Raw genomic sequence first — 14248 nt, forward strand, 5'->3', positions numbered from 1 at the left:
CACTTGCCAACTCAGTAAAATTCCTTGGAGCTAACTAACTTGTGGTGTTATGGGGGACAGGCATTTTGACCAAAAAGAATGCACTGACATGGTATTTTTTGTGCTTTGAGTAATGAGTCATTCATTGACTATCTGAATATTTGGTTATAGGAGGCCTCATTCGCACCCAATGCAGTTTTAGATAGGGTCCAGTCTTCATCCCTGCATAAAGGAAAGCATGTCCAAGCCCATGTCGATCGCATAAAGCCATACTATTTATTTATTTCTTCTTGCAACAAGCACATGCAATTAGCCAACAGCCTATTTCCCAATTATACTTCTGTTGGGTTCACAACTTTCCCTAGAAAAAGAATGCTCCTGGTGCTTTTCTCCAAAATCAACAACAGAAAGGATCTATCAAATTGGATGATAGGGTGAAGAAGAGTTATTTCAGGCTGATCCAGGAACCTGACTTCAGGGACAAGTAGAGCTTCAGTTCCCTTTTCACCAATGTGCAGCACAGCCTTGTGAGCAGCCTGCGGAGAGGGAAGGAACAAATAGTACTGATCACAAACAGGAAAAGTCTTTGGAACAGTTTGGAAGTAGGGAAAGAAAATAAAGGACAGGGCTATCTCTTTATTGCACTGTTGATGGTGCTTTAATATGGAGGCTATTTGGCTAAGTGTAGTTATTGAATCTCTGGTGATTTTAGAGTTAGCTGTCAGGGAACCACTTACTCCATGGCTTTCTGCCTCCAGAAATCACATTTTTATGCTTTTTCCTTACCCTGCCACCTCCTCCAGAGCTCTATCTCACCAGAGTTGATTGTAATCACTAAGTTTATCTATCAGAATTGTTTTAGGACATGAAAGTTGAGGATTGAATTAACTGTCACAGTTACTTTTTTGGGGGTAATGAGAATGACTCTAGAGTGAATCTGGCATAAGAGGAGTCATTCTGCCTCTCTGGGTTTCAGAATCCTCATTAATAAAATGAGAGAATTGAATTAATTGACCTTAACGGCTATTCCAACTCATACATTCAAGGAACTGTAATCAACCAACTTACCTTGGAAAATTTAAGACCATTGTTCCCCATGAGTCCACGAAAATTGGCATTATCAGCAAAGGCATACTGAATGCCCATCTTCAGAATGGTGGCTCCAAGGTCATATGTGGCAGAAATGGAAAACTTTGGAACAAATAAGTCAATCCACCTGTAGGAGAAAAGGAGAGGTAACACATGGCTATCAGCACACCAAACTCATGATTCTCCTCCTCTGTCGGTCACCATTGTATTATATTGGGCTCTGCTCCTCCCCTAAGTATTGTCAACCATTGATATTTAAATCAATACAAGGTTTCTGAACCTCAGGAGTTATCCTGAAATAAATGAACTATGGTTTGGCCAATGTGGGTGACAGCACTGAAAGCAGGGAGCTGTGACTCATTTATAGTAGAAAAGAAACACCTCTGGGGTGTTAGCCAAGGTTGGGGAGTCAGCAACATGAATGACAATTGGTAGTACTTGGAAATTTTCATGGTTTTCCATTTAGCACTCCCAGACAATATGGCTATTTATCTGCCGCTTAATGTCAAAATCCTACCCACCCCATAAATTCTAGTTGGCTTCTGGGAAGACATCAATTTGTTCACTGACTGGCTTTGAAGACTTCATTTTCTCTTTCTAGCCCTAACTCTTCACTTGAAAAATCCCTATGATACTATATCCTTTGTAGGTTTGTTGATGTGCTTTGAATGAAATGAAATGATGAAGTATGTAAAGCACTTGGTAAAGGGACTGACACAAAGTATCACCTAGGTATACTTTAGTAGTCATCACACAACTGTTAAGTGGTTCAGGGTAATTCTCCTGCCTCTGGGTTTCTGCTGAACTCTGTTTCGCCTGTAACATTATGCCCACCCTCTACTTCTCACATCATCTAAAGTGTTTACCCCTTCTGCAGTAAGCGGTTCCACTTCTTCAGTGTTTTAGATGACATGGCCCCTTCCACCCACTCAATCTGACCCTCTTTGGGAAGGACAAGGAGTGCCAGAGCATTCTTGCTGTAGTCCATTTGAAGCACTGTGCAGTTCAACTCCATATCCACCAGGTGATAGTATTGCTCCATCTGGTGCATCATGGGCACTTTCACTGTTGTGGTCTTGTCCACTGAGAAGCTGAAACCCTCTTCTGTCTTGGATGGATCAAAAGGATTTGCCCACTGGGCTTAAAGTACAGAGAGAAAAGAGTTCCTTTTTTAAAACCAGTATTAATGCCAGTATCAATTTTTCCATCAGTCATCTTATCTGGTAATTAAGACCACCACAGAGGTAGGTATCTGCTGTTAACCAGTTTCACAAGTGAGTGAGAACCAGGGAGAGAAAGTGACTTTACATGCTCTTCCAGCTAGCCCATGGCAGAGCCAGGAGTCACACCCAGGACTGTTGGACTCCATGCTCAACTGCTGTTCCATCTATGTTCAAAACCACTATACTTACACTAAACCCATCAGAGCCACAGTTTCTTCTTCCGTATAAAGGTATAAGCACATCCAACACACAGGGTGAAATGAGACAACAGATCTGTTCTGCCGTTTTATCCGTCTACAAGTGTGTGGTTTGTGGCCAAGAATTGTTCACTCCTCCACCAAACATGGCTGACATGTGCTGTAGAACCAGGAGAAATCATTTGGGCACAGCACCTTCAGAAAAGAGTCACATGTTTCTTGTTGTTACAAGCACGAGCTTTAGAATCAGACAAACCTGGGTGGGAATGCCAGCTCTGAAACTTATTAGCTGTGAACATGAGCCCTTGTAAGGAGTAGATGAGACAATGTATGCAAACCACACATGTAGCATGGTGCTAAACACATAGTGGGTGCATTGTACATGATAGAAATATTTATGTAACATGCCCAAGAATGCACAGCAAGTGAGGGTCAGAGTAGAGGTTAAACCCAAGTCTATTTACCTTCCAAGCACAAGCTCGTCCAACCTCACAAAATCTTTTAGAAACCATGATTCTCTAGCTAGATGTGAGCAAGATGTTCATACCATTGTCACTCATTGAAAGTGCCCTCTCCCTGGAAATTCTCTGGATTCATCCACGGAGCTATGTATCCCTCCTGGAAGATTCAAAACTATACACAGCTATGTACAGTAGATCAAGTCACTGTGGCATGAGGGACACCTCATGCCAATGTGAAGAGACTATGAGCTCCCCAGAGAATCCCATCAAATTATGGGAACACTGATCTAGGAATGCATATCTTAGGGCCTTACCTTTAAAGTGAATATAGTTCACCAGGACCATGATGGTGTTTGGTTTGAGGTCTTGGATGAGGCCTACAACTTCCCCTTTGGTTTGCTTCTCCACATGACTGTTGATTAACTGCTGGGCTGCAGAAACATTGGAGAAGTCGGTAGAAAATACCTCAGTTGCATAGAGGCTCTTGACATCATCCAAGAACTGTGCCAGTGGCTTCAGCTGCTTCCCAATGAAGAGGGTATTTCCCATTTGTAATTCTAACTCCTTCTTTGGAATATTCAGTGAACATATCAGGTGCTGGAAGCCCTGCTGGATCTCTGCCATTGGGGTGTCTGTGAGGTTAAACCCCAAGCTTTCCAGGATTTGAATTTGGGTGCTGTAGCAGGCCCCAAAGGAGAGCATGGCCAAAGCTGCAGAAATGCTCACAGGGGAAAAGAAGATGTTCCGATCTGGGGTCTCCACAGTGAATCTCCGGTACAGGTTAAATGCAAAGTCAGCATTGATGGATGACATCTTATAGAAAGTGGCATTTTTTGGGGGGGAATTGCAGGTGATTACTTTGCCTTCAGATCTGATAGATGATGCACAATGAAGCTCAAGTACCAAGAGAGCCAGATAGAGGAATAGTGGCATTTTGGAAGGAAAGTGATCTATAAGAAATGAGATGAGAGAACCATTGGGGGATCTTAGCTGGATGAAAAATCTTAGAAACATAATAATTGTCCATCATGACTAGTAAAACAATAGAAAATATTTAATGGTGTGCTCACCAGAGTCTGTGTGGAGGCTTCTCTCCTCTGAACAACTGAAGATACATCTAATAGGGACAGAGAGTAGGAAAGGTAGCTTGTGGGGGCCATCAATGGCATGGACAATCTTTCAAATGTAATAACAACATATGAAAACTGTGAGGAAATTACATTTATGAAAATTAAATTACTTTTTATTTCAATAAGAAGCAGCTTTTCAGAGAGCGAGGTATCCTTTGATAAAACTATCACTCCCTCTGCTTATGTTAATTTTTGTAGATTAGAATCTTGGGTTTTTTTAATTTAGCATTTTTCTTAAGAGAAAATCTTCAAGAGATGAGATGAGAAAATTATCTTTACATTCCTTTGGATAACATACAAAGGAGAATAATTTTCACAAGATATGTTTGCTTGAGGTGGAAGGTTTATGGAGCCAGGTACAAGATCATGAGCTGAAATTAAAACATTCATGCAACACACAGAAGCCACAGAAGTATCTCCAAACAACAGAAAGATGAAAGTATAACTTTTTGCAGTTTACTTTTTAATATTTTATTTATTATTCATGAGACCAGAGAGAGGCCAAGACATAGGCAGAGGGAGAAGCAGGCTCCCTGAGGGGACCCCCATGCAGGACTTGATTCCAGGACCCCAGGATCACAACCTGAGCCAAAGGCAGATACTTAACCACTGAGCTACCCAGGTGCCCCAACTTTTTGCAGTTTAGATGTCCTTCATCAGCAGCATTATCTAAAGAGTCATTTCTAAGTTACATGACATCTTAACACTATTATTTTTACACTCAGGTTCTTTTTTTAAATTATATTAGAACAGAAGCCAAAAAATATAGTGTAGTATTCTCTGAGCCTGGAAAGGTACAAGGCATTGGAATAAGGAATTTGGTTGTGGAATCCAGTGACCACGGACATAAGTGATCAAAAGAAAAAGATCCATGGAGTCAGGACAGGAGTTCTCACTCAGTCCTCCAACCTTCCTCTGAGTAGTCTCATCCATTCCTAGGAACTCATCTGCCACCACACAAAACTACATTCTCTAATACAGATGACTATCCTATATTACCAGACATTTTTCCAACTGTCTACTGGTATAGCCACCAGAATGTTCCACACATACCTCAGTTTCGATTTGGATGTTTTAAAGTTTCCAAAAGTAAATATAACATCTCCTTAGCTCTCAGTCCTGCTCCTACATCTTCATTCTATATCACTATCAACTGAGACTCCCATGCCAGAAGCCTGGGTGCCATCCTAGGGGCTTCCTTCATTCTTATTCCCTACATCTATTGAGTCATGATGCCTTCTGAGTAATACATACTAAATGTCTCTGAAAACATCTCCTTTCTCCTGCCACAGCCTAAGCTCATGGCCTGAACTACTTCACTAGCTCTTAGCAAGTCACACTATCTCCAATTTCTTCCCCCTCAACCCCCTGCATTTACACCTTTATCCAATCTCTACATGTCGTTAGAATCCTCCCTGTGTAAAAATTGCAGAAGCTGGTAAGAGGTCAATTATCAGACGACCACACTTAGACCTTGGCCTCTGGAGCTAGGAATTTGGGGCACACAGTTATCTGGGATTTTGACTTGCTGATAGAGATGTCCAAAATTCCCAAAGAGAGAAAAAGATTACTTACAGCACATGTCCAAGAAGCTACTTGTATCTCTCAGAAAGTAAAATCTTTCCATCTTTATAACATGCCCTGTATTGCAAAAGTAGAGCACTCTTAGTTACTCATTAACCCCAGCATTAACCCTGGGATGATATTTTCAAAGCTTATGCACAAAACCAAGGCCAATAAGAACAAAGTGAAAAATGATAAGGATAGAACTCTGAATGATTGCTTTAGCTGCCAAATCCTTCATCTATAACAAAAGAGAAAGATAATTATCAGAGGTGGAAGGCCCAGATTCATGCTAGGAAATGTGTCTTTTCAGCAGGCAGGATGAGGACCATGGGAAAATGCAGAAGGATAAAGACTGTTTTATGCATCAGGACTAAATAGTGTTGGGACTGGCGATCTTTTGAGGGAAAGTTGCATAAAGGCAGAGGCTGGATAGGCCTCTCTAACAGGTGCTATACAAATTATTTGTGCATTGGCACGGAGGAGATGATGTCAAAGTAGCTTCCAACTCTAGACTTCTGATGCTGCACACATATGTCTGCTCAGGGGAAACCAGTCCTATCCTCTGGTCTCTAAAACCCCCTGTGCCATCTCCTGGGTCACAAGAATAAAAGAGGATGCAGAAGGAGACAAGGAGAGTAGAATGAAAGATTTCACTGTCCAGTATTAACTGTGTACTGAGGTGTGTGATACAAAGTAGCAGTGGGAGCAAAAAGCACTAGACTCAGTCAGGAGACCTAATTTCCATCCTGTCTCTGCCAGTTTCTAGGTCTGGTGGTAGCAGCAGCAGCAGCAGTAGTAGTAGTAGTAGTAGTAGTAGTAGTAGTAACAACTCTTGTTTATTGAGTATTTACCATACGCAGGGCATGATGTGAAGCCTCTTATTCCAGACACTGTTTCAAGACATTAAGGATATGCATATGCTAAGTGAAGGTTGGGCATTAGGAAAATAGAGGCTAATTTGAGAGAAGTCTAGATTACAGTCTATGAGGGGACGTAGAAACCAGGTAAAACAGTTCACATTGAGGTCATTAAGAAAAAACCACTGGGGGATTTTGGCAAGGCAGTGACTAGATAGAGGATGATTTTGCTGTAACGTTGTTTCTTCTCAAACATACAGAGTTCCTGTGAAAAGTACCACACTAAAAAACTCCCCACTGAAAAGTGGGATTTCAGAGGTAAATGCTAAGTATCAGCCCTGAATCCAAAGGATCTTTCTAATTACCCATCTTAAAAGGAAAGGGCCTACCTCACATATGGGATGGTCACAGTTTCATGTGTTCCACTCCAAGGCAGTGGAAACATCAGATCTCCAGAGACTGTGGTCAGTCCATGATCACTTCTGGTATAAACACATATATCCTCTCTCAACTATAGCCGGTCACTACAGAAGAAACAGGCAAAAGACTATCCAGAAAGAAAACTTCTAAACCTGTGCCCTCTGGTGGCATAGTCAAACAATGATACAGCTTTTTATCTGATGCATCTGATTCAGCTAAGCTTTGCTGGCAGGTAGTAACTGCAGGATCTGTTTCTGGCACATAAGAAGGGCAGCCCTCTCCTTGCAGACTCACCCATTTTGTGCTCTGGAGTTCTATCCTATCATGTCCTTCCTATGTAGTAATGTAATTTGTGGCAAGTTTCTTAAAGTCCTAGAACCTAGTTTCTTCACTTCTATAGTGAAATGATAACAATCCCCACATCATGTGGTTATCATATAGATATCACTAGTATCAAGTGAAATGTAGAGGTGCTGTCCGAAAGCTTCTATATAGTGCCTGGCATATAACCAGGATTCAGCAGCTATTAATTCTCTTCTCTTTCATCTACTGGTCTTGATTCTCTCCCCCTACCTAAAGTCTCCACAGGCCCTGTATTCCACTTCCTCCATTCCTAACTGCTGTTTCGTTCTACTTTCTGGAAATACATTCTCACTAAGATGAAGTGATTGACTATGAATGTATAAGATCTTTTTTGAAACTTATATTTAAAACAATAATTTGGGAATCCCTGGGTGGCTCAGCGGTTTGGCGACTGCCTTCGGTCCAGGCATGATCCTGGAGTCCCGGGATCGAGTCCCACATCGGGCTCCCTGCATGGAGCCTGCTTCTGTCTCTGCCTCTCTCTGTGTCTATCATGAATAAATAAACAAAATCTTTAAAAAAAAAATAAATAAAAATAAAACAATAATTTAATCTTGTGTAAAGCTGCTGAGGCTAGCACATTGAATATAGAATCTCTAGGAAGTGTAACCATATCAATAAATTCAATCAGTTCTAAAATTAAGTTTCTCCCTCTTTGGATGAACACCATAACAATCCATTTTCACACAACTTGCTCAGAATTTTACTTTGGAAATTTCACAATTCAAAATTCTACAGTTTCAGAGTTGTTTTTTAAGAGAGAATGTGTACACATGCAAGGTGGAGGAGAGTGGCAGAGGGATAGGGAGAAAGAGAATCCCAAGGAGGCTCCATGTCCAGTGCAGAGCCCAAGGTGAGGCTTGATCCGACAACTGTGAGATCATGACTTAAGTTGAAATCAAGAGTCAGATACTCAGCCTACTGAGCCACCCAGGTGCCTCTAGTTTCACAAATCTTTTAATGCATAAACATTTTTCTCCTACTTTTGAGTTGATATTTGATACTATATCCTAGTTTTGGGGTAAATGATGGTGTCTTAGTCTAGTTGTAAGTCTGGAGACATTAATGAGTGTGGGGTGGTGGCAGTAGAAAAATGGGCTCCTTCTCATAATTGAAATTTTATGAAGAAAGTACTGTGTATTTACACAAAAGGGAGCCACATTGAACAAAGAGAAGTAATGTTTTTGTAGTCAAGGGGAGCTGAATGGGTATTTTGAGCCTGAGGTATTTTTTAGTTATCTCAATTTACCTATTCTTAAGTTCTTATTATTTTTATTTCAGTGACTAACTGACAAATATGACGTGTCAATGCTGGGAACTAAATATTATTCTTAATTTAATAATATTCACAAGATCAAGTGCTAATTTAGCGTTCTAGCTCCATTAGGTAAGAAATTCTAGGTTGGCAGAGTACAAGAATCCTAAATTCACCTCATCCTATGGATACACAAAGATAACAGACACATCAGTGCAAGTCAGAAAAAAACACGAAGACTTTCCACAGTTAATCCTAAAGAAGAGACCACATTGAAAAGAGTAGGAGGGGCAGAGACATGGTTAGCAACAAGCCCTCAGGTGAGACCAACCACAAATGGGAAGGACACCACAAGCAAAGAGAAGTGAGATCAGTCCCCACACCAGGCACCCCAGTCATGGGGGACTTGCACTGGTAAAATGAATCTCCATGATATTTGACTTTGAAAACCAAAATATGGGCCTTAACTTTGTGAGTTTTTACAATCAACAGGGATTAACTCCAAGTACTTTAAAAATCAGTCACCTTAGCTCCAGAAGAACAGGGGGCAATAGGAAAACAAGCCCCTGCTCTTAAAGAGCCAGCACAGCAAATAAACCACAAGGATACAGCACAGAAGCAGCAGTTTAAAAAGTGCCTCGAGTATATGAGGAGATTAAATTATTTATCTCAGAACTTGAGTTGAGGGGAAGGGACCTTTAGGAGACTTCTCCAAGAAAAAAACAGCTGACCTATGCCATTTCTGACACTCCTCCCATGCTTTGATAGCCAGACACTTATAGGAACCAACCTAAACACTCTCCACCTATTTTCCTAACACTGCACACCCTACCCCCACATTCTTTTGCAGACCTGCCCCATCATACAGCCCTACCTGGCAGGCATGCCTCCAAAGCAGCTCTTGCCATAACACACCTTTCAATCAGCATCAGCACAGACTGCCACCACTCCTGCCCTGAAGATAGGGAAAGATAACTCCAGTGCCTGCAGCCAAACCTTATAACTGTCAGTGCAGACAGAGTGCCCTCTGATCAGTGCAACTGCAGCCCCAGTAGATGATCTGGGGGGCAGGAATCTGATCTGAGTGTCATCCTACTGACCAACAAAAAACTCTCATGTACAGCACAGGGGGAAAGATCTGAAGTTTGATGCATCTGCAGTCCTGGCAGATGGGCTAAGGACAGGCATGTGATCTAATTCCTGGCACTGACCAACTATAACCCCACAGCAACTCCAGACTGGCCCCTTAATAGCACAGAAACCAAACTCTTCCCATTGTGCCCACAACAGGCAAAGAGGGACATTGGAGTTGGCTGGACTAAAATAAAATGCAGCTCAGACACAATAGTAGGGTGTACACAACACACAGAGAAGACACACCTTAAACATAATGTTCTGATGAACAGAGAACATTGTGCTACAAGGAACCACAGGACCTGTTACTCATAACGCAATTACTTTCAAGTTCAGAGGATGTGGCTGATTTTCCTAATACTTAGAAACAAACACAGAGAGCTAGACAAAGTGAGGAGAAAGAGGAGTATTCACAAATGAAAGAACAGTACAAAACCACAGCAAGAGACCTAAGTGAAACAGAGATAAGTAATATGCCTGATAGAAAAATTAAAGCAATGATCATAAAGATAGTGGATTTGAGAAAAGAGGAGGACATCAGTGAGACCCTTAACAATGAGATCAAAGAGAACCAATCAGATATTAAGAACAAAATAAGTGAAATTAGAAATATACTACATTAAATAAATAGTAGGCTAGAGAAAGCAGATGAATGAAACAGCCACATGGAGGACACAATACTGGAAAGCAAGTAATCTGAGCAGGTAAGAGAAAATATAATCACACAAAATAAAAATAGACTTAGGGAACTCAAGGCCAATATCAAGTGTAATCACATTTGCATTATAGGGATCCTAGAAGGAGAAGAGAAAGAAAAGAGGGCAGAAAAGTTATTTGAGGAAATAATAGAAGAAAATGTTCCAAATCTGGGAGAAGGAAAGAGATATCCAGATCAAGGGGGGGGGACCCCCAACAAAGTCAACAAAAGGAGGTTCACACCAAACACATAGTAATTAGAATGACAAAAAGTAGTGATAGTGAATTTTAAAAGTAGTAGGAAAACTGAAAATGGTTACATACAAGGGAACCTCCAAAAGTCTATCAGCAGATTTTCCAGCAGAAACTTTGCAGGTCAGAAGAATGTGGCATGATATATTCAAAGCACTGAAAGGGAAAAATCTGATGCCAAGAACACTATCCAGAAAGGGAACCACTCGGAATAGTAGAAATAGGGTTTCCAAGACTAACAAAAGTTAAAGGAATTTATGACCACTACCCCAGCCCTGTAATGTTAAAGACTCTTTGAGTGTAAAAGAAAGACCGTAAGTAGGAGTAGGAAAAGTAGGAATCACAAAAGCATATCTAAAGAAATAAAAGGACTCCCAAAATAAAAGGATATAAGATATAACACCATATACCTAAAGTGTTGGGAAGGCGGAGTAAAGAATGAGTTCAAACTTAGGCAACCACCAACTTAATATAGACTGCTATATGCAGAAGATATTATATATAAACAGAATGATAACCAGTTGTCAAAAACCAGCATGAGGGTAACCTGGTGGCTCAGTGGTTTGGCGCTGCCTTCAGTCCATGGAGTGATCCTCAGGACCTGGGATCGAGTGCCACATCAGGCTCCCTGCATGGAGCCTGCTTCTCCCTCTGCCTGTGTCTCTGCCTCTCTCTCTGTCTCTCTCTCTCTCCCCCTCTGTCTCTCATGGATAAATAAATAAAACCTTAAAAAAAACGAACATTAGATATGGAAAAAATAAAGAGAAAGGAATCAAAGTATATCACAAGTAAAGCAATCTAACCGTGAGAGATGAGAACAGGAGAATAAAGGAACATAGGAGACCTATAAAAAAAAAAACCATATAACAAGTAATTAAATGGAAATAAGTAAACACCTATCAATTTCTTTGGATGTAAATTGACTAAATGTTTCAACCAAAATACATAGGGTGACAGAATGGATGGAAAAATCAAGAACCATCCATATGTTGCCTATAAGAGACTCATTTTAGACCTAAAGATACAGGCAGATTGAAAGTGAGGGGATGGAAAAGGATTTATCATGCAAATGGTTGGGAAAAGAAAGCTCAGGTAGCAATACTTCACATTGGACAAAACAGATGCTACAGCAAAGACTAACAAGAGATCAAGAAAAACACCATATAATCAATCAAAATAAATATTCCAATAAGAAGATATAACAATGTAAATATTGATGCAGCAAACATGGGAGCACCCAAATACATAAAACCATTAATAACACACTTAGGGAACTAATCAATAATACAATAATAGTAGGGGACTTTAACACCATACTTACATCTACAGATAGTTTATGTAAACAGAAAATCAACAAGGAAACATTGGATTTGAATGACACATTGTACCAGAAGGATTTTACAGACATATTCAGAACATTCCATCCTAAAACAGCATAATACACATTCTTTTCAAGCACACATGGAATATTCTTCAGAATATATCACATATTACACCACAAATCATGTCTTAACAAATCCCCAAATATCAAAGTCATATCATGCGTCTTTTCTGATGATAACACTATGAAACTAGAAATCAACCAAGAAAAAATCTGGAAAGAGCACAAATACATGGAGGTTAAATAACACGCTCCCAACAATAAATAGGTCAACCAAGAAATCAAAAGTACATGGAAATAAATGAAAATGAATATAGTTCTGTTTAGTATCACATACACAACAATTGGAATGATACAGAGAAGATTAGCATGGCACCTGTGCAAGGATGACATGAAAGTGAAAGCACAATGGTCCAAAATCTTTGGGATGCAGCAAAAGTGGTTCTAAGAGAGAATTTTATATAGTAACATACGCCTGCCTCAAGAAGCAAGAAAAATCTCAAATAAATAACCTAACCTTACACCTGAAGGAGATAGAAAAAGAACACACAAAGTGAAAACCCAGGAAAAGGCAGTAAATAATAAAGATTAGAGTGAAAATAAATGATATAGAAACTGAAAAACAATAGAACAGATCAATGAAACCAGGAGCTGATTCTTTGAAAGATCAACAAAATTGGTAAACATCTAGTAAGACTCATTAAAAAAAGAGACAGGATCAAAATAAATAAAATTACTAATGAAAAAAGAGAAATAGCAACTAACACCACAGAAGTGCAAAAAATTGAAAATATTATTATGAAAAATTATATACAAATTGGGCAACCTAGAAGAAATAGATAAATTCCTAGAACCATGTAACCCACCAGAACTGAAGCAGGAAGAAATAGAACATGTGAATGAGCTTTGAATATCCCACTTATATCAGTGGACAGATCATCTAAACAGAACATAAACAATGAAACAATGGCTTTGAATGACACACTGGACTGGATTAACTTAACGGATATATTCAGAAATTGAATCAGTAATCACATAACTCCCCCCCAAAAAAGTCCAGGACCAGATGGCTGCACAAATTATTTCTACAAAACATTTAAAAAGATTTAATACCTATTCTTCTCAAAGTATTCTAAAAATAAGAAAAAAGAAGAAAAGCTTCTAAATAATTCTGTGAGGCCAACATTACCCTGGTATCCAAACCGGATAAAGACACTACAAAAAAGAGATCTATAGGCCAACATCTCTAATAAACATAGATGCAAAAATCCTCAATAAAATATTGGCAAACTGAATCCAATCATATGTTTAAAAAATCATTCACCACAATCAAGTGGGATATATTCCCAGGATGGAAGAATGGTTAAATATTTGCATATCAATCAAAATAATATATCACATAAACAAGAGAAATAATAAAAATCATAAGAAATTTTCAATAGATTTGCAAAATACTTTTGACAAGGTACAACAGTCATTCACGATAAAAAACAAAACCCTCAATAAAGTAGGTTTAGAGTAAAAATACCCCAACATAATAAAGACAATATATGAAAAACTCACAGTTAACATCATACTCAATGGTGAAGAACTGTGAGCTTCCCATAAGGACTCAAGGATGCCCATTATTATCACAGTTCTTCACATAGTCTTGGGAATCCTAGACACAGAAATTAGACAACAAGAAATAAAAGGCATCCAAATTGGAAAGGAAGTAAAACTTTCACTCTTAACAGATGACAAGACTATATAGAGCAAATCCTGAAAACACCATGACTATACTACTAGAACTGATAAATGAATTCAGTATGGTCATAGGATAAAACAGTGTACAGAAATCTGTTGAATTTGGGACCCCTGGGTGGCTCAGTGGTTGAGCATCTGTCTTTGGCTCAGGGCATGATCCCAGGTCAAGAGATCAAGTCTCACATTGGGCTCCCGCAGGGGGCCTACTTCTCCCTCTGCCTATGTCTCTGCCTCTCTATGTGTGTCCTTATAAATAAATAAATAAAATATTTTTTTAAAAAGTGGTCTGTTGAATTTCCATACACTAATAATGAAGCAACAGGAGAAATTAAGAAAACAATTCAATTTCCATAAAAAATAATAAAATCCCTAGAAATAAATTTAACCAAGGAGTTGAAAGATCTGTACTCTGAAAATTACAAAACATTGATGAAAGAATTGAAGATGATATAAACAAATGGAAAGATATTCCATGCTTATGTATCAAAAGTACCAATAT

General features: G+C 39.4%; 1 protein-coding gene and 1 non-coding gene across 4 annotated transcripts in view; one reads left to right on the plus strand and one right to left on the minus strand.

The window, feature by feature from the left end:
• Positions 1-232: 232 nt before the first annotated feature.
• The window catches only part of SERPINA7 (serpin family A member 7), an 89471-nt gene continuing 75455 nt past the window's right edge, over positions 233-14248 (minus strand). The window contains exons 1-6 of one of the 3 annotated variants that reach the window (XM_026014927.2): positions 5655-5729; positions 4020-4066; positions 3264-3899; positions 1935-2208; positions 1048-1195; positions 233-515 (exon numbers count right to left, since the gene is read on the minus strand). In XM_026014927.2, the coding sequence (XP_025870712.1) occupies positions 312-515; positions 1048-1195; positions 1935-2208; positions 3264-3882 (1245 nt within the window). In that variant the 5' untranslated portion in view covers positions 3883-3899; positions 4020-4066; positions 5655-5729 and the 3' untranslated portion in view covers positions 233-311. Of the gene's footprint in view, positions 516-1047; positions 1196-1934; positions 2209-3263; positions 3900-4019; positions 4067-5654; positions 5735-14248 lie in introns of those variants that run through there. The other 2 variants (XM_072743321.1, XM_026014926.2) reach the window with 2 other exon arrangements.
• On the plus strand, positions 12320-12427 carry LOC112932088 (U6 spliceosomal RNA). Its single transcript, XR_003237418.1, has one exon. It is a non-coding gene; the product is annotated as a U6 spliceosomal RNA (small nuclear RNA).

This window comes from Vulpes vulpes, chromosome X (genome assembly GCF_048418805.1).
Source record: "Vulpes vulpes isolate BD-2025 chromosome X, VulVul3, whole genome shotgun sequence".
NCBI classification, from domain to species: domain Eukaryota; kingdom Metazoa; phylum Chordata; class Mammalia; order Carnivora; family Canidae; genus Vulpes; species Vulpes vulpes.